Consider the following 19042-nt stretch of genomic DNA (forward strand, 5'->3'; position numbering starts at 1 on the left):
TTCCTGTGTCATTCTCCACAGAAATGACACCACAGCACGTCCTGAGGCTGTGCAGCAACTGCAGAGCCTGGCTCTGCTCATTTGGGAAAAACAGAGGGTTTGCCCCTGTGGAACCTGGGTGAAACTGGGTTAATTCATCTCCTCCAGCCCCTCTGCTCTTTCAGGGCCAAGCTAAACCTGCTCATCACCCACCTCACTCGGGGTTACACATTCTGCTGAGCTCCTGCTCATCAGCTGAGCCCCAGGGCTGCACAGCCCCCTCCTGTACCACAAACAGGAGCACTCTGAGAGATGGGAGCTTGGTTAAGTGGCCATAAATAGACCGTGAACCTCAGGTTCTCCATTAAAAAATAAATAAGCAGAGATCAGAGAGTGCATTCAGGGATTTGCTCTGCCTTGCTTAGACACACTTGAGCCTGAGGTTGTAAAATGCAGCTTTTCACATCATTCAGCTCCTGCCTTGCAGCCTCAGCACAGCAAATGAAGCTGCTTCCCTACATGGTCTTGAAGCACCCAGCAATCTCATGCATGACCTTACTTGTCTAATTTTTCTTCTGCGTGGACTTTCAGGGCCTGATAGCGCTGCTCCTCCTGCTTGACACGGGTCAGGTAATCCTGAGCACATTTCTTCAGAGCTTCTTCATTCTGGAAAAGAAAGTACATCCATCTGCATTGGGACTGGGCACATTGCTCTGACAGGATGATAGATACTGTTCTGAGCGTGAAAAAAAAGGTTTTTAACAAATCCGATTTCTGCTTTACACCCAGCACCATAGAAACATGGACTGTGAATGCCCAGGAACCCTCTAAGAATCCCAAAATCCAAACCAGCAGCTCTGTCCAGGGACCAGAGCTGCAGGGAGAAAGGGCAAACCAAGGTAAGGACCTTCTTAAATCCTTCCAGGACGCCCTTCAGGTTTTCATATCTCCTGAACAGATCCGACAGGGACCTCTCCACTGAATTCAGGTCTGCCAGGGCCTGCTCCTTCTCCATGGTGAGCTGCTGCAGGTTCTTCTGAGATGTCATGTTGGTCCTCTGCTCATCCTCTGGGATGGAGAACAAACAAACAGTGATTGAGTGGGGACAGCTGTGGCAGCCAGCTCCCTGCCCTGCACACCTGGCCAGGTGACAGCACCTTACCTATCATCTGGGCAATGGTCTTCTCATACTCTGCCACGATTTTCCTAGAAGGAAGAGAAAAAACAAACAGGTGAGAGGCCACTGATTGTGGGGACATGGTGGCAACCTGCCCCATGGAGGCCCTGCTGGCCCTGTCACCACTGCACCCCACAGGAGCATGGGTACAGGGCCCAGATGTTGGGGCTGCATCCCAGATGTTGGGGCTGCACCACCTGTCAGTGCTGCTTCAGACCAAAACCCTACTCTGCCACTGGGGCTGGCACAGCTCATGGGATTTTACTTCTTTTATTTCTATTTTTATTTATTTTTATTTTATTTCTGCAGCAAAGGAATGAGCAGGATGCAGCACCAGCACTAAGAGAACACTGGTGCTGGGTTTGTGAGGTCCCCAGGACAAAGGAGGAATTGAGAATCTGACTCCATGTTCTCAGAAGGCTGATTTATCATTATATATTATATTATATTATATTATATTATATTATATTATATTATATTATATTATATTATATTATATTATATTATATTATATTATATTATATTATATTATATTACTTTATACTACATTATACTATATTGTACTATATTATATTGTATTTATATTACATTATATCATATCATATCATATTATATAATGCTATACTATAACTATACTAAAGAAAGAGAAAGGATACATCAGAAAGCTTAACAAGAATGATAATGAAAAACTCGTGACTGACTCCTCAGAGTCCAACACAGCTGGATGGTGATTGGTCATTAATTAAAAACAATTCACATGGAACCAATCAAACATGCACCTGTTGGATAAACAATGCCCAAGCCACATTCCAAAGCAGCAAAACACAGGAGAAGCAAATCACATAATTATTGATTTCATTTTTCTCTGAGGCTTCTCAGCCTCCCAGGAGAAGAAATCCTGGCGAAGAGATTTTTCAGAAAATATCACAGTGACAGGACACAGCACTAAGAGAAATCTCTGCCAAGCCTGGTGAGGCTGAGCTGTGCCACCCCTGATGCCCCCTCAGGGGACAGTTCTCACCTCATCTCCAGCACCTCCTGCCGGCTCTCCTCGTATTTCTTCTTCCACTCGTTGGACTCGATCTCCTTGGTGATGATCTGGGGGCAGCAGACACGTTTGGGATGTGCTCGGAGGGGTTTCCCCTCTCTGCCCCACGCAGGCGATCAGATCGCCCACCCCGGGCAGAGCAGAGCTGCCCCTGCTGCCATGGGGACAGGTCCAGGGAGGGACAGCCCAGGGACAGGGACACGAGGGGCAGTCCAGGGACACAAGGGACAGCCCCAGGGGACAGGAACAGAGCTTTACCTCCTCTCTGATGAGCGTGAGCACCGCTGCCTTCTCAGACTCGCTGAGGCAGATGCCAGCCAGGGCACTGTCACTGCTGCTCACGCTGGGGCACTTGTCCATGGAGCACAGCCCGGGATTGTCCTGGGGGAATCACCCAGGGATGGGATGTTACCAGGGGGTTCTTTTCACACACCCACCCTGTTTCATCAGCATTTTCCCTTTCTGCACACACAGAGCCCAGAGCCTGCATCTGAGCCCTGGCAGTGCTGCTGTGACCACGTTCACAGGGGTTCCAGGATGAGGGAAGACATGAGGATCTGAGTCCATGTTTCAGAAGGCTTGATTTATTATTTTATGATATATATTCTATTAAATCTATACTAAAAGAACAGAAGAAAGGATTTCATCAGAAGGCTGGCTGAGAACAGAAAAAGAAAGAATGATAACAAAGGTTTGTGTCTCAGACAGAGAGTCCAAGCCAGCTGACTGTGATTGGCCATTAATTAGAAACAACCACATGAGACCAATCCCAGATGCACCTGTTGCATTCCACAGCAGCAGATAACCATTGTTTACATTTTGTTCCTGAGGCCTCCCAGCTTCTCAAGAGGAAAAATCCTAAGGAAAGGATTTCTTAGAAAATATCACGGTTACACTGCAGCCACTGGGACAAACAGGGCACAAGGCTCAGTTGGCACTGCCTGCCCCTCACTTCCCCACCCAGAGCAGTGACAGCCCTGCAGCATCTCCCTGAGAAGGGGCTGCCAGAAATAGAGAAGGGAGGAAGGGGAGAGAGGAGGCAGCCTGCTCCTCACAGTGTGGAAACCAGAGCACTGGAGCACTTTTCCTCTCCTTTCTCCCCCTGGTGCTTCAGCTGCTCAGTTTGAGCTCCCTGTGGCCATGGCAGAGGTGGGAGCGACTCCTGGGGCAGGTTTGGGATGCTGCTCCACCCCAGCACTGAGCAGGTTCAGCCTCCCACAGCATCTTCCAACAGCAGATGCACACCTGAGCTCCTGCAGGTACCTGTGGGGTGACAGCAGCCTGCCTGCAGGACCAGAGCCTGTCCAGGCTCTCAGGGCACCAATTAAAGCTCACTTTGCCCACGTCCTTGTGGGGCTCAGCCCAGTTAATCTGTCTCACAGGGGCTGCTTTTGCTGATGTTGCTAATCCCATTGTCATCTGCTTGTCAGCTCAAGCAGCTTTGGCCAGGGGCTGGCACAGGGTGTCCCCTGGGGCTCCTCAGGCCATGGCAGGGCTGTCCCAGCACTGTGGGGCTGCAGAGCAGGGCTCCTGTGCTCTCCCCAGCTCTGCTGCCAGAGGGCAGAGCCCTGAGGGTCCCTGCAGCACCAAGGGGCCACCAGAGCCAGCCCTGGGCACTCCATGTGAGACACAACCTGTGCAGGCTGCTTGTCCCCTCCCCACGGTCTGCTCTGCCCTCCCTGCCCTGCAGCCACCTCCCTGGCTCTGCACTGTCCCCAACACTGCTCACACCCCTGTTCCAAACAGTGCTCATTGCTGTCCCCAGCACTGCCCATCTCTGTCCCCAGCCCTGCTCCTGCCTGTCCCAGCACTGCTCATGTCCCCAACAATGCTCATCGTTGTCCCAAACAGTGCTCATCCCTGTCCCCAGCACTGTCCTGTCTGTCCCCAGCCCTGCTCCTGTCCCCAGCATTGTCCATCCCTGTCCCCAGCCCTGCTCCTGTCCCCAGCATTGCTCCTGTCCCCAGCCCTGCTCCTGTCCCCTCCCTGCCTGTATCCCAACACTGCTCCTGTCCCCAGCACTGCTCCTGTCCATCCCCAGCCCTGTTCCTGTCCCCTCCCTCTCCCCCTCCCCTCACCCACCCAGGATGGATCTGTCTCTGCCAGGCTCCTCCAGGCCTGCTGGGAAATCTCTGCTATTTTTATCAAGTCCCTGCGTGGGCTTGTCAGGAATTTTACCTCCCAGAGAAACTCGTTTCAGAAAGGAGAAAAGCGAGAGGCACTCACGGGGAAGATGCCAGGCCCTCCCTTTTCCATCTGCTTGCAGAGCTCCTTTTCAAAACCTGAAGACAACGAAACACAACCTTTAATTGATTTGGAAACAGCACCTTGGGGCACACATAGATTTTCTGAGACAGAGGAGGGTCCCTCTGAGCCTTCCCATCCCCTCCCAAAGGTGTCTTTGCCCCCAGCTCCTTGCTGGAATCATGTTGGTTGGAAAAGCTCTCTAAGACCACGGAGTCCCCAGCAAGGTCACCATGAAACCCTGTCCCCAGGTGCCACAAGGAGCAGGGCTGGGGACAGGGATGAGCCATCCTTGCCAGCCTTCCAGCACTCCTGGAGTGGGAACCAACACTCCCCTCTGGTGGCAGTTCAGCTGTGCCCATGTCCCACCGTGTGGTGGCAGTTCAGGCTGTGCCCATGTCCCCATGTCCCACTATGGGGTGGCAGTTCAGCTGTGCCCATGTCCCACCATAAGGTGGCAGTTCAGCTGTGCCCATGTCCCCATGTCCTACCATAAGGTGGCAGCTCAGTCCGTGCCCATGTCCCACCATGAGGTGACAGTCCAGATGTACTCATGTCCCACCATGGGGTGGCAGTCCAGCTGTGCCCATGTCCCACCATGAGGTGACAGTCCAGATGTGCTCATGTCCCACCATGGGGTGGCAGTCCAGCTGTGCCCATGTCCCACCATGTGGTGACAGTCCAGATGTGCCCATGTCCCACCATGGGGTGGCAGTCCAGCTGTGCCCATGTCCCACCATGAGGTGGCAGCTCAGTCCATGCCCATGTCCCACCATGTGGTGGCAGCTCAGTCTGTGCCCATGTCCCACCATGAGGTGACAGTCCAGATGTGCCCATGTCCCACCATGAGGTGGCAGTCCAGCTGTGCCCATGTCCCCAAGCTGGGACAGGACATTCTGCACCTCAGCAGCTGCTCAGAGCACCAGCACCCTCATCCCTGGTGCTCCAGGAGAGCTCTGGAACGGGAGATGCTCACACAGAGCCTCCAGCCTCCCCCCTGGCTGTCAGATTTTCCTCCCCTGAGGACAAAGCACCATTCTCATGCAGCTGGCGGCCCAGCACAGCCCTCAGCAGAAATGACTAATGGGTTCCTGCAAAGTGAGGCTGCAACCCCCCCGTGGTGATTTCCCCTGCTTGCACCTAGGGCTTGGCTATTGATTAAATGCCATGTTGGCCTGGCTTTTAATTATTTTGTAATGGCTTGGGCAGAGAGGCTAATTACGTGGGAAACTGAGGGCAGAATTCCACCAGGAGCAATAATTGGGTCTGTGTGGGCATTACTGAGATCTCCATCAAGCACAGCCCTGTGCCAGGACACCAGGTCCATGCTCTGAAGGGAAAATTGCTCTGCTCAGCAGTGAGCACTGGTGGGGGAAACCCTAAATCACCCCAAATCCCCCTGAACCAACCCCAAACTCCCAAAATCCTCCTCCTCCTCCTCGTGGCCCTCGGGTTCTGCACTCACCGACCCCAAATCCCCCGAAGTGACCCTAAAACCCCCAAATCTACCTGACCTGACCTTAAATCCCCCAAATTCACCCCACATCCCTCTGCAGCATTATAGGGAGAGAGCTCTGTGCACAAAATCTAAACAAACACAGCCTGGACCATGGTTTTCCATGCTGGAAACAGAGCAGGGAAGCAATGGGAGGTTCCATGAGAACCTGCAGCAGCCTTTAGCCCTGTCAGTGCAAATAAATCACTCTGATAAGGCTGCAGCACCAAATCCTTGCCAGAGGCTCCCACAGCACGTTCCCAGGGCTGAAGGCAAGCAGGGTGCTCCTCACCTGCCTCTGGTCTGTGCTTCCCTGAGGACACAGGCACGTTGGAACACTCAAAGTACTCCAGGTCATCTTCTGCCTCGGCCTTCTTCTCCAGCCCCGCTGGTTTCTGTGTGGAGGTGGTGGAGGCCAACTTCTCCTCATCAGTGGCACGGCCATCCCGGTTTGTAACGTCTGGGAGCTCTGACATCAACACTCCTTCATCCTGCACGACCAAAACACGCAGTTAGGCAAGACCTGCAGGGGTCAGGCCACCAGGTGAGCTACTGATACTGCACAGAAAGCATGGAAAGCTTAAAATCCACAGGTGAGCTGCTCCTGCCTCCCTTCCTGTAGGAGCAATGGGGGAAGGAGGGTGGGGATGGATGGAGATGAGAGATCTGTGCAGCCAGGTTGTGGAATTTGGGGTTTATTGCAAAGGGCCAAGTGCAGGGCCCTGCTGGGAGCTGCAGCCACAGCTCAGAGCAGGCCTGAGAGAGGAGAGGGGGAGAGAGGATGAGAGGGTGAGAGAGTAAAAGGGTAAGAGAGTGAGGTTCCCATTCCAATACAATAAATCTTCTTCTGTGTTGAATATTCTGATTCTCACCAACCAATCTAGTGCAAGATACAAATCCTACAGCATTTCCATACAGTCTATAAGAATCATTACATTACCATCCTGTGTTACATTTTAAACCCTAAAACCTCCTCTTTGGGCCCTTCTGCCAAGCTGTAGGGTCTGCTCTGAGCCTTGGAGCTGTCTGCAGGCAGAGGGTGTTGTTCCATCAAAAGGGGATCACCTTCAGCCAGCCACACCATTGTTTTCCAGTTGTTCAGTAACTGAGGGATCTCAAAGCTTGCTTTCATTTCAATCTCACTCATAGTTTCTATATTCTCCAAATCTTCTGCCAGACAATCATGTTTATAAGGCTTTCCTGTTTCATCTTCCCCAACACCTTCCCATCCTCAGGAACTGCCCAGAGGGAAGATGCCAGCCTCAAGCTCAGCCAGCCCAGCCCTCCCCAGCCCAGTTTTGGGGTCTCACCCCCGTACCTGAGCACTGATGTCCAGGACCAGGGGCTGCTGCGCCTCGTGCTGCTTCACCTTGCATCCACTCCTGCAGGAGAGAGGAGCAGCAGCTCAGGGGGGCTCAGGGGCAGCGAGGGGGGTGTGGGGTGAGTGCCAGACAGCCCAAGCAGGGGGAGGCAGTCCCAGCACCAGCCTTGCACCCACGGCGTGCCAGCACCCCACTCACCAGTGAACACCGAGGCAGAGCGACGGCTGGGAGGGACAGGAGGAACAGGCAAACAAAAGACACAACTACACAGAGGTTGGGTTTGTCCGTGAGCTGTTTATTCCTGAGGAAGGTAAGGAGCAGAGCAAGGAGCCCAAGAGGCTGATGGGGAGAGAGGCACTGCCAAGGAGCTGGCACAGAAGGATCTCCCTCGCCCTGCGTGCCCAGCACCACGGCACCCCAGGCTTTGGTGCAAGTCGACTTTCTGCAGGAAGAACCATGTCCAGGCTGTCTCATGGCCTGTCCCTGCAGCTGGAAGTTTGTCTGGGACTTCTCCACAGCAGCCACATCTCCCAGGTGACTCAGGGCAAGGTGCTGTGCCTCAAACAAACGCTCTGTGAGGCACAAACGCTGCCCCAAGGAGAAGGGCCCCTCAGGTGGGATCTTTAGCCCAAGGAGGTCTTGCAGGTGATCTCCTCACCCTTCAGGGAGGAGGCTGTCCCTGGAACTCCATCCCATGTTCCTGAAGACACCCATCCAGAGCCACCTGCACAGGGCTGCAGGCACGGCCGCATCCCCGCGGCCCCAGTGGGAACATGGGGGGACAGCAGGAAATCTTCTCCTGCATCTCACCCCCTCACACTCCACACTCAGGGACCTCCCAGCCTCATGGCCATGTCCGACCCCTCAGGAGATGCTTGCTGAGCTGGAACAGCTCGTGTGATCCCTGGGGAGGGATCCCAGCCTCCAGGGACAGGGAAAGCCTCCAGCAGCTGGAGCAGCTCCTGTGACAGCCACTGCAGGGACCTGCAGAGGGATCCCAGCCTCCAGGCACAGAGAAAGGCTCCAGCAGCACTGCAGGAGCTGCTCCCAGGTCCATGGAGCTGCCCCCAGCCTCTGGCAGTGTCCAGCCCAGCACAGCAGAGCACAAGGTGGGGCACGCAGAGCTGGCTCTGCACGCTGCCATGCACACCTGGATCACACTGAAGAATCCCTCAGAGCTGTTTTTCTCTCTCATGCCCTGCCACGAGCAAGACAAACTTGTCAAACTCCTCTGTTCTGCACCCTCTCCTGTGCCAGGGTTGTCCCATCACCTGGCTGCTGGTTTGAGCTCCCCCCTCATGTCCTCACCCTCCTCTTTTCTGCACCTTCTCCTGTGCCAGGTACCTGGCAGCTGGTGTGAGCCCCTCCCCAGCACCAAGATAACAGCTCTGGATTGCACAAAAACCTGCTGAAGGTTTTGAGCATTTGTCCACCATCAGAAGATGCTGCAAGGCGGCATGCTGCGAGGACAAGCACGGGTGTGTGCCTCCAGTGCAGCTCAGCTCAGCTCAGCCCAGCTCAGCTCTCCTCTTCTCCCTCACACCAGGCCAGGCCACCCTGGGGACCCCACCACACCAACCAGACAGCAGAGAGCACAAGTCAAAGGGCAGAAGGAGCCAGCATGCCATGGAGACCAGAGGGGCAGCACACACCCAGAGAGAGGACAAGAACAGCAAAGGAGAAGGAAAGGAGTACAGGAGAGAGTACTTACAACAGAAAACAGAGAAATTTCACTTGCTCAGTAGTCCTGATGCACCAAAGCATGGACAGGGAGAGAGACAGACAGATGGAGAGAAGAAGAGTGTGTGAAAAGACCTGAAGAAGAGTGTGTGAAAAGACCTGGATGTTAACTCTGCTCTGAGAAGCACAGGGAGCTGCCTAGCTCAGGTTTTGGGAAGGCACACACACACATGGGACACTCTGATCCTGCCTGTGCTGCCCACCACAGCAAGATGAGATCCAAACACAAACCTCAAAACAAAAAAAAATAAATTTTTGCCTGTGAGGTTTTCTCTTTCCCTGTTAAAACCCACTATCTGATTTTCTCACTGGAGAATCTGACAGCAGAGTGAGAGACTGCCTGTCCAACCTGTTCTCTTCCTCTGACATAAAACACAAACTTGGTGGCAGCTCACAAAATAAATGTCTCAGCTCATTTGACCGACCACACCTGCATCCACCAGGGTGTGCTTGGTCCTGCCCAAGTCCAGCAAACACAGCAGCTCCAGCCTCCCCTGAGGGCTCCTCTGACACCACATCTACACCCTGAGCCACCAGCTGGACCCTCAAAGGGTTTCCAAAGAGGTGACCCTGCAAGCAGGTCCCAATCCAGCCTTCCCTTGGGACTCAGGACACTGGCACTGCTCCAGAACTCCTGTCCCTCTGCTCCCACAGTGGGACTGACAGGCACAGGAGGACAAAACTGAGCCAGCAGCAGAGCCTGAGGTGCATGGCAGGACCTGGGGCTGGTTCAGGAGGCACCAGGGCAGGAGCATCAGCAGGGCAGGAGCACCAGCAGGGCAGGAGCAGTGCCACCACCATCATCACCTCTCCAACACCATCTCCATCACCTCTCCATCATCTCTCCACCACCATCACCACCTTCATCACCTCTCCATCATCTCCTCCATCACCATCACCTCCGCCATCACCTTCTCCATCATCATCTCCTCCATCACCACCCCATCACTATCATCACCACCTGCATCACCTTCTCCATCATCACCACAATCACCTCTCCATCATCTCCTCCATCATCACCTCATCCATCATCTCCTCCATCATCACTTCATCCATCATCTCCTCCATCACCACCACCAGTGCAGCTCTGCCTGCCCGTGGGGAGCACAGGGGGGCTGCAGCCCCAGCTCTGACATTGGCACTCACGTTATCAGGCGTGACTTGGGCTTCTTGGGGGAGTCTCTGCCTTTCAGGGCATCATCCTGCAGCTCCAGGGTCTGAGATTCCAGGATTTCATTGAGGCTGTTGTCTGCAGTGGAGCACGAGTCAGGGTCACGGTTGGCAAGAGTCTTGGTGGGCTTGAATGGATCCACGGAGTCAAAGTTACTGGGGTCAAACTGGTAAGAGCCCTTGGGGAGAACTGGTGAGTTTTGCAGTGCTGAGCTGCCACTGAGAGAGCTGAGGCTGGGAGGCAGCTGGGAGGAGCCCCGGGCTGGGGGTGGCTCTGTGGGACCCCTCTCTGCATCCTCAGCTGCTCTCTTGGGGGACTCTCTGTGTCTCCTGGGTGTCAGCTTGCTGGCTGGGATCCTGCTGCCCCTCCTGGGTGAAGCTGGCTTGGCCTCCACACTCTCTGCAGAATCAGCCCCAGGTTTCAGGAGCTGCCCTGGGGCATCCAGAGCCGGGTCTCCCCCCAGCTCACCAGGATGGGGGAGGCTTTGTGGGGCTGCTGGGGCAGAGCTCTGCAGCTGGCAGGGGCTCACACTCCTCTCGTGCTGCTCAAGCTGGGTCTCCTCTGTGCCTTCATCTGTTTTCCTCCCCAATGAAGGTGTTTTCCCTTTCCCGAGCTGCTCCTGGCCCAGGGCATCAGCCCTCAGCTCCAGCAGCCCCATGCCAGTGTCCCCTGCTGGCATGGTGGCAGTGCCCACGTGGGGCACAGGCTCCCCAGCAGAGTGCCCAGGGTCAGCCTGGCAGCCCAAGGGCTGCATCAGGGGTGAGTTGTCGGGCTCAGTTTCCCCTTTAGCATCCAAACTGGCTGTAGGGGCTCCAATCTCTGGCTGGGCCTCATCTTTGGGGTGCTTCCCAGGCGAACTGTCCCAGTGGGCTTCTCCTACCAGCAGGTCACCATGGCCACCTGGCTCTGGGAAGAGAAAAGGAGATGGTTAAACCCTGACCTGTGTGACCGTGCTCACAGGGGTTTGGGGAAGAGACGAGGATCTGACTCCAGGATTTATTATTTTATGGTATATATTACATTAAAACTATACTCAAAGAATAGAAGAAAAGGTTTCATCAGAAGGCTGGCTAAGAATAGAATAGAATATAGAATAGAATAGAATAGAATAGAATAGAATAGAATAGAATAGAATAGAATAGAATAGAATAGAATAGAATAGAATAGAATAGAATTATAACAAAGGTTTGTGGCTTGGACAGAGTCTAAGCCAGCTGGGCCATGATTGGCCATTAATTAGAAATAACTCTATGAGACCAATCACAGATGCACCTCTTGCATCCCACAGCAGCAGATAACCATTGTTTACATTTTTGTTCCTGAGGCCTCCCAGCTTCTCAGGAGGAAAAATCCTAAGGAAAATATTTTCCATAAAAGATATCTGCGACAACCTGCAGTGCACTCCCCTCCAGAAGAGTTTCTGTTCCCCCCTCACAGCTGCTCCAGGGTTGGATTTTGTGGGGGATTCACTGACTCACAGCTCAGCTTCCCTCCTGCCACACCACAGGGAGTCACTGCTCGCTTAGGCAGAGTTAAAAATCAGTGAGAAGAGTTCAGGGATGCACAGCATGAGGCAACAGCACAGAATTTGAGCCAGCAGGGCCCAGGGAGGAGGGGAATGGGAAGGTGTGCTCAGGGGAGGAGCAGAATGTGGCTGCAGGAGGGATTTGGGGGTTGCAGGGTTGGACACTCCTGCCCCACACCAGCTCCTCTCCACCTGCACAAACCCTGCTGTACTCACACCAGGCTCTCCACACTGCTGTCAGCATCTTCTAATGACAAATCCTGATCCATGACTTAATCTGCAATCCTTTCCCCTCAATCCTTTTACTGTTTAATCTTTTCTTTGACATCAAGGGATGGGAAAGATCCTTTATCTACTGGGGCACCCTGAAAGCTGCACCCACCAAGCACCCAGAGCCAGGCTTGTGGTGCAGCTGTGCCAAGGCTTAGATAATAGTTAAGGTATAGATCGGTTCTACTGTATTAAGATGTTCAGCAAAGAAAAGTAAATAATGCATTGTAACCAAAACCAAAGGGTCTCCAGGCCTGCAGCTGGAGCTGACAGCTGTGGGCACAGCTCTGTCACCCACCACCCTGGACTGCTGTAACCTCTGGGATGGAATAAACTGCATTTTGTGTACAATAGACTTCATTTTGTATACAATAAATTACATTTTTTATATAATAAACTGCATTTTGTACACAATAAACTGCATTTTGAAGAGCCCCTGGAGTCCCACATCTCTCATTTCAGCTCTCACAGTGGCGCCCAACGTGGGGCACCATCAGTGAGAGCCTGAATGAGGGATGTGGGTTTCCAGGCCTGCCTGCAGCTGGAGCTGACAGCTGGAGGCACAGCTCTGTCACCCATGGCCCTGGACTCCTGTAACCTCTTAGACAGAATAAACTGCATTTTGTATACAATAAACTGCATTTCAGAGAGCCCCCAGAGTCCCACATCTCCCATTTAAGCTCTTACATTTTCCTACCACCAGGCATTTGCAACCAGCTCATGTGTGCTGGTAACAGAGCCAGGCTGGCAGAGGAACAGGGAATCAGGCAAATATCTGCTCCCAGGGCTGATCCAGGACGTGGAGCCAACAATCCTGACTCAGTGGATGGCTCGTGGTTAGCATAATTGATCCCTGGGATGCTAAAAGCCATGGAAATGAATCATGAGGGTCTGTGCGCTCCCTGAGACTGCAAAAATGCTTCCTCTGACTGCAAAAAAAAAAAAAGCAACTCCCTCCAAGTAGAACGTTGCCTTGATGCCCCAGAAAATGCATCAGTAAACACAAATCCAGTGGATGAGTACTTGGAGTGCAGCCAGGAAACAGTCTGAGGCAGAGCCTGGCAGGCCTTCCCATCATTAGGAACCAGGAAAACCTCCTTAACAGACCCCAAAGAAAACTTTATTACACTTGCTGTGCTGCTCAGCTGTTTGAAGCCTTCCTGAGACAGCCCTGAATAGAAGAACAGACTTCAAAGTCAGGGCAAAAGGACTATTTAAGTGCTTTTTTTGCCTTCCCAGCAGAAGGTTTGGCAGCTGCTGCTCTCACAGGCATGAGCCCATCCTGGTTTCTAACCCAAGCAATGAGTAATTACTCCTTGAATAACAAGCAGCCAGCACACAAACTGCCTCTCCATGGTGTCTCCAGGGTGGGGAGGAAAGGAGAGTGTGGCCATGGCTCAGAATGGTTTAAACACAAAAAGCAGAAGGAGCACCCAGCCAGCCTCTCCAGCTTTGTGATTCCATCATTTTCTGCACCCAGGGGTGCTCAGCCCCATCTGTAGCCAGTCTGAGGAACTGGGCTATACTGGGAAGTGGGAGGCACAGGCTCAGGTGCTGTTTTTGGAAATCTTTTGCAGAAAAATGTCCCTCTGCAAGCTCAGGGGGGATTTCCCTTAGTTCCTCTTCCCCCCTCAACATTTCTTCTGCCTCCAACAGCAGCAGGAACAATTACACAGGATGCAGAGAGCAGAAACCCCTTCCTTGGGGGCTCCCACAGCTGCCCAGCCCTGGCAAAACCTGAGTGCAGCCCTGGCTCCATCCAGGGAGCCCTCTCCAAGCCCAGCACGGTGCCTGCAGCTCTCCCTGCTCCTCCCGAGCTCTCCCCCAGCCCCAGCCCCAGCCCCAGGCAGTCACGTTGTGAGCAGCCCGGCCGGCTCCGCACGTACTCCCCTTGGCTCGTGGCTCCTGCCAGGGAAACCAGCCTGTCCCCCACTCCTGCAGCTGTCCCCCAGCCCTGTCACTGCCCAAATCCTCCCTCTGCGCCAAATCTGAGCTGAGCAGCCCAGGAGAAGCTGGGGTGGCAGCCACGGACCGCACACAGCTCTGCCCCTTCCAGAGCATCCCAAAGAGGTGACCCTGAAGTGGCCCATCCTGTGGGATTCACTTTTTTTTTTTTTGGAAAAATCCCTTTGCTCAGGATTTTTCTCCTGGGAAACTGAGAAGCTTCAGAAAAAAAAAAAAAAAAAAAAAAAAGAAAACAATAATTATCTGATTTGCTTCTCCTGTGTTTTACTCCTTTAGAATGTGTTTAGAGGTTGTTTACCCACAAGTAGTTGTTTAATTAAATTTCTAGTCTGAGTGTTTTGACTCTTTGGCCAATCAGGGCCAAGCTGTGTCGAGATTCTGGAAAGAGTCACGAGTTTTCATTATTGTCTTTTTAACCTTCTGTCTGTTTCCTTTCTTTATTCTTTAGTATAGTTTAGTACAATATTCTATAATATCATATCATAATGAATTAGCCTTCTAAAAACATAGAGTCAAATTCATCATTTGTCGCTATGATATTTTATGAAAAACCCCTTTGCTAGGGTTTTTCTCCTGAGAAGCTGAAAGGCCTCAGAGGAAAAGAAAAGCAATAATTATCTGCTGCTGTGGAATGCAACAGGTGCATCTTTGATTGGTCTCATGTGATTGTTTTTAATTAATGGCCAATCACAGTCAGCTGGCTCAGATTCTCTGGTCAGTCACAAGATTTTATTATCATTCCTTTCTATTCCTTTCAAGCCTTCTGACGAAATTCTTTCTTCTATTCTTTTAGTATAGTTTTAATATATCATTTTCTTTTAATATAATATATATATCATAAAATAATAAATCAACCTTCCGAAACATGGAGTCAAGATTCTCATCTCTTCCCTCGTACTGGGACCCCTGTGAACACCACCACAACCATTCCTTCCTTTGTCTAAGGGAAACCCAATCACAATCCTGTCCCACCTCTGCACCCTGACAGTTCTGGACACTGTCAGAGCATGGCACACACACACAGACCCCAGGCTCTGTCCCAAACACAGCACAGGACAAGCTGGATCTCACCCACACCCACTGTCCTGGCTGTGCTCAGGCTGCAAACCTGCTCCACACCCAGCTGAGCACCTGCAGGGGATGCTACAAAGTGAAAACAGAATTTTTTTTACTTTCTAAAGAAAAGCAGGCAGGGCAGTCTGGCACCGCAGCAACAGACGCGTTGTGCCTCTGCATTTTAATTGCTTTGCTTGTCTTCCTCGGGCTGAAATTAAACACAAACACTGATTTAAACAGCTTTCCAACACGCCATCCCTCAAACCAAGCAGGAGAACTTGGCAGCAAAGCTCAGGGCCCTTTCCATCCCTGTGCCAGAACAGCCCCTCTGTGCTCAGCTGTGAGTCACACACTTCCCATCCCAGCACAGGATATCTGCCCCACACACCCAGCTCAGCCCCACCACTGCTTTCTGTCGGTGTTCAACAGCCGTTGGGCTATTTTTAAACTCATTCTGTTAAGAATTAGCATCAGAGGGAGGATGCTGCTAACGCACCGGAAAACACGTGCCCTGCATCAGGGCAGCTCGCAGCTCTGATGGCTCCAGATCTGCTGCTTCTGCTCATTTCCTTGTGCAAAACATCTGTCTGCAGATGACTGCAGATAACTCCAATATCTGCTTTTCCTTGTGCAAAACATCTACTGGCAGATGACAGATAACTCCAGCAAGAATGGGATAGAATTAGTCCCACCAGCCAAAATCACAAGAAGAAAATGAGTGGGAACAAACCCTCACTGCAGCTCCCTCCAGAGCTGAATTTTTGTCCCCAAGGACAGGGTTTAACACACTCAGGTCACCTCTTGACTGTGCATGGAGCAGCCGGCCCTGGAGTGCAAAAATCTACAGGCAGATGACTGCAGCAAGAATGGGATAGAATTCTTGGGGTGGAATTAATCCCACCAGCCGAGACCACAGGAAGAAACTGAGTGATCCTGAGTGGGAAGAACCCTCACTGCAGCTCCCTCCAGGGCTGAATTTTTGTCCCCAAGGCCAAAGTTTAACACTCCCAGGTCACCTCTTGGCTGTTCATAGAGCAGCCAGCCCTGGAGTGCAAAATATCTAATGGCAGATGACTACACATAACTGCAGCTAGAATGGGATGGAATAAATCCCACCATCCAAGACCACAGGAATAAACTGAGCGATCCTGAGTGGGCCCAAACCTTTAATACAGCTCCCTCCAGGGCTGAATTGTTGTCCCCAAGGACAGGGTTTAACATACCCAGGTCATCTCTTGGCTGTGCATGGAGCAGCCAGCCCTGGAGTGCAAAATATCTACTGGCAGATAACTGCAGATAACTCCAGCAAGAATGGGATGGAATTCTTGGGGTGGAATTAATCCCACCAGCCGAGACCACAGGAATAAACTGAGTGATCCTGAGTGGATAGACCCTTCACTGCAGCTCTCTCCAGGGCTGAATTTTTGTCTCCAAGGACAGGGTTTAACACGCCAGGTCATCTCTTGCCTGTGCATGGAGCAGCCAGCCCTGCAGCCACGGCTTGTGTCATTCCTCACTCTATTTATTCCCAAGGCAGGGTGAGACTGCAAACACACAGCAGACAGTGCCAGGGGTGCAGTGCCTGCCCCCTGGTGCAGCCCTGGCACTGCCCCAAACAGCCCAGCAGGGCCAAGCAGCCATTTCAGGGATTCCATCCCTGCTGCAACCCAGCTGCAGCCAGACCCAAGGCTCTGTGCAGCAGCAAAATGCAAAGATGAGGCCTTAACACAGGGATTGCGCTGGTGGCGTGACAGCCTTTTGCACACTGCAAAGCCACCCACAGCCAGAAAATCCCTTCTCTCCACCATTCCAGACAAACTGAACAGACACAGGGGCAGGGAAGGGCTGGAGCCAAGTGTGGTGGCACCAGTTTGGCTCTGCTGGCCCCAACATGCCACTGTCTGCCAGGCAGCACAGAAAAACAGCTTTTGCTGGAGATCATGCCCCCGTGTGCAGAACACTGGGAGCTTTGTGTGCCGGAGCAGATACTCCCTCAGTGCTGAGCAGGAGCTGCTCATCCCAGGACAAGGGGAACAGTGACACCCTGAAATGATCCTCCTACCTGCTAGGAAAGCCTTGATCTCACCCCCCCTCCCCTTTCCCAGGCATTATCCTCAAAGTAAAGATGCCTCTATCATCCCTTCTTAAAAGGATTATTCCAAGAGCTGTGATTACTGGAAGCACAAACAGAGCACTCACAGCAGACAAAAATGAGTTTTTCACAGGGATGGATGAGCACCCAAAGCAGAACAACACCACAGGGGATGGAGAGCCATGGCATCCTGTGCCTGGGCTCCTGCACAGAAGGACCCATGGTCTGGACCAAGCCCATGTGCTCCGACACCAACCCCACACAAAGTTCCCAGCTGAGTTTTCCTAGAGTTTTCCTAGAGCAGATCCCCTGCAATTCCTCAAAAAATGGGGTTTAGCAGCATTGAGCTCTTGCATCTTTAACGGTGAGGACAGCTGGCACCTAACTGCAAGGAAAAATGGCCTGTGCAGTGAAATCCCACTGAATCAAATGAAATACTGAATCAATCCAATGAAATCCCTGCACTGACCAGCCTGGGGGACACAGAATGGCATCTTGCCACTGCTGTGAGGGACACATGAGCAAGGTCCCAGCAGCAGCCAGGGCAGCCCCCAGGCTGCAGAGGAAGTGTCAGAGGAACGTTTAACCGATAAAATAATCCAACAGCACCCTGGGACTCCTCCCAGTCCCCCATCACAGCTCCTTGTGGGGCGCCCAGCCCAGCCCTGGCATTTGAACTGTCCAGGCCGTTAACCACCAAAAGTGTGCCAGGCATTACTCAAAGTCAGAGAATTTCACTCCTTGACCCCACCCTGCCTTTCTGCCACCGGAGCAGAGCACCAAGAGCAGAATGTGCATACTTAGAGCTCTTTACCTTGGCTCCTGGCCTCAGGCTCTGGCGATCCCGGGGGCTCACAGAACTCCTCGAGGGGCGAGCAGGCCGGTGTTTGTGCTTCAGGGGTCTCAAAATTATCAGTGGAGTCCGAGCTGCCGAAAAGGGAGGGGGAAAGAGTGAGGAATTATTGCTTTCAAGGCTACCTCTGAAATCCTCCAGCATCCCCTCGCTCCTGTCCAGGCTGGCAAAGGGAGAAGGGAGAGCAGGTGAAACATCATCGGCACATCGCCCTGCGCTCCCCAGCCCTGCGGGAGGCTTTCAGCCAGGCTGAGCACACAGCACGGGCCTCCAAGGACACGCAGCGAGCCCGGCTGCTCCGGCATCCTGGGGGGAGCGGCTCTGATCCCCCAGCCCCGGCATCCTCGGGGGAGCGGCTCTGATCCCCCAGCCCCGGCATCCTCGGGGGAGCGGCTCTGATCCCCCAACCCCGGCATCCTCGGGGGAGCGGCTCTGATCCCCCAACCCCGGCATCCTCGGGGGAGCGGCTCCTGATCCCCCAACCCCGGCTGCTCCGGGGAGCGGCTCTGATCCCCCAATCCCGGCATCATCGGGGGAGCGGCTCTGATCCCCCAATCCCGGCATCATCGGGGGAGCGGCCCTGATCCCCCAATCCCGGCATCCTCGGGAGCGGCTCCTGATCCCCCAGCCCCGGCTGCTCCGGCATCCTCGGGAGCGGCTCCCGGCCCCCCAGTCCCCGGTGCGGTGCGGGATCCCCGGCAGACAAGCAGCGAGCGAAGGGAGGATGGGGACAGGGCCGGGGAGGACGCGCAGGGAAGGGAAAGGGCCATGGGTGACTTGCCTGAAGCCGAGGGCCGAGCCCCCCGCCGGCGGGTCCTGCTCCTCATCATCATCATCCTCCTCCTCGCCAGCAGCCCCGTCCCCCTCCTCCTCGGGGCTGCCGCCGCCCCGCACCGCAGACCATGTCCAGCGGGCCCACTGCACCGGCGAGAGGATCTGCCAGGCGCTGAACGCCATCGGCCCCGCTCCGTGCCCGCTCCCCGCCGGGCTCACTGCGGCCGCGCCGCCCCCATCGCGCTCCGCTCCGCTCCGCTCGGGCCGCCCGCCCCCGCACCGCGGCACTGCCGGCGGGGAGCGCCCGCCCCGGGGAGGGGCCGAGCGAACC

The 19042-nt window shown here is 53.6% G+C and overlaps 1 protein-coding gene across 4 annotated transcripts in view; it reads right to left on the minus strand.

Annotated features, from left to right (window-relative positions):
• TACC1 (transforming acidic coiled-coil containing protein 1) overlaps window positions 1-19042 on the minus strand; it is a 36262-nt gene that overhangs the window by 4374 nt on the left and 12846 nt on the right. For 2 of the 4 annotated variants that reach the window (XM_059490695.1, XM_059490694.1), the window contains exons 2-11: window positions 17899-18011; window positions 10152-11082; window positions 7262-7325; window positions 6236-6434; window positions 4431-4486; window positions 2463-2585; window positions 2178-2254; window positions 1142-1185; window positions 887-1047; window positions 539-645 (exon numbers count right to left, since the gene is read on the minus strand). In XM_059490695.1, coding sequence (XP_059346678.1) covers window positions 539-645; window positions 887-1047; window positions 1142-1185; window positions 2178-2254; window positions 2463-2585; window positions 4431-4486; window positions 6236-6434; window positions 7262-7325; window positions 10152-10930 — 1610 coding nt within the window. In that variant the 5' untranslated portion in view covers window positions 10931-11082; window positions 17899-18011. Of the gene's footprint in view, window positions 1-538; window positions 646-886; window positions 1048-1141; window positions 1186-2177; window positions 2255-2462; window positions 2586-4430; window positions 4487-6235; window positions 6435-7261; window positions 7326-8976; window positions 9013-10151; window positions 11083-17898; window positions 18012-18718; window positions 18916-19042 lie in introns of those variants that run through there. The other 2 variants (XM_059490697.1, XM_059490696.1) reach the window with 2 other exon arrangements.

This window comes from Ammospiza nelsoni, chromosome 30 (assembly GCF_027579445.1).
Source record: "Ammospiza nelsoni isolate bAmmNel1 chromosome 30, bAmmNel1.pri, whole genome shotgun sequence".
NCBI lineage: Eukaryota > Metazoa > Chordata > Aves > Passeriformes > Passerellidae > Ammospiza > Ammospiza nelsoni.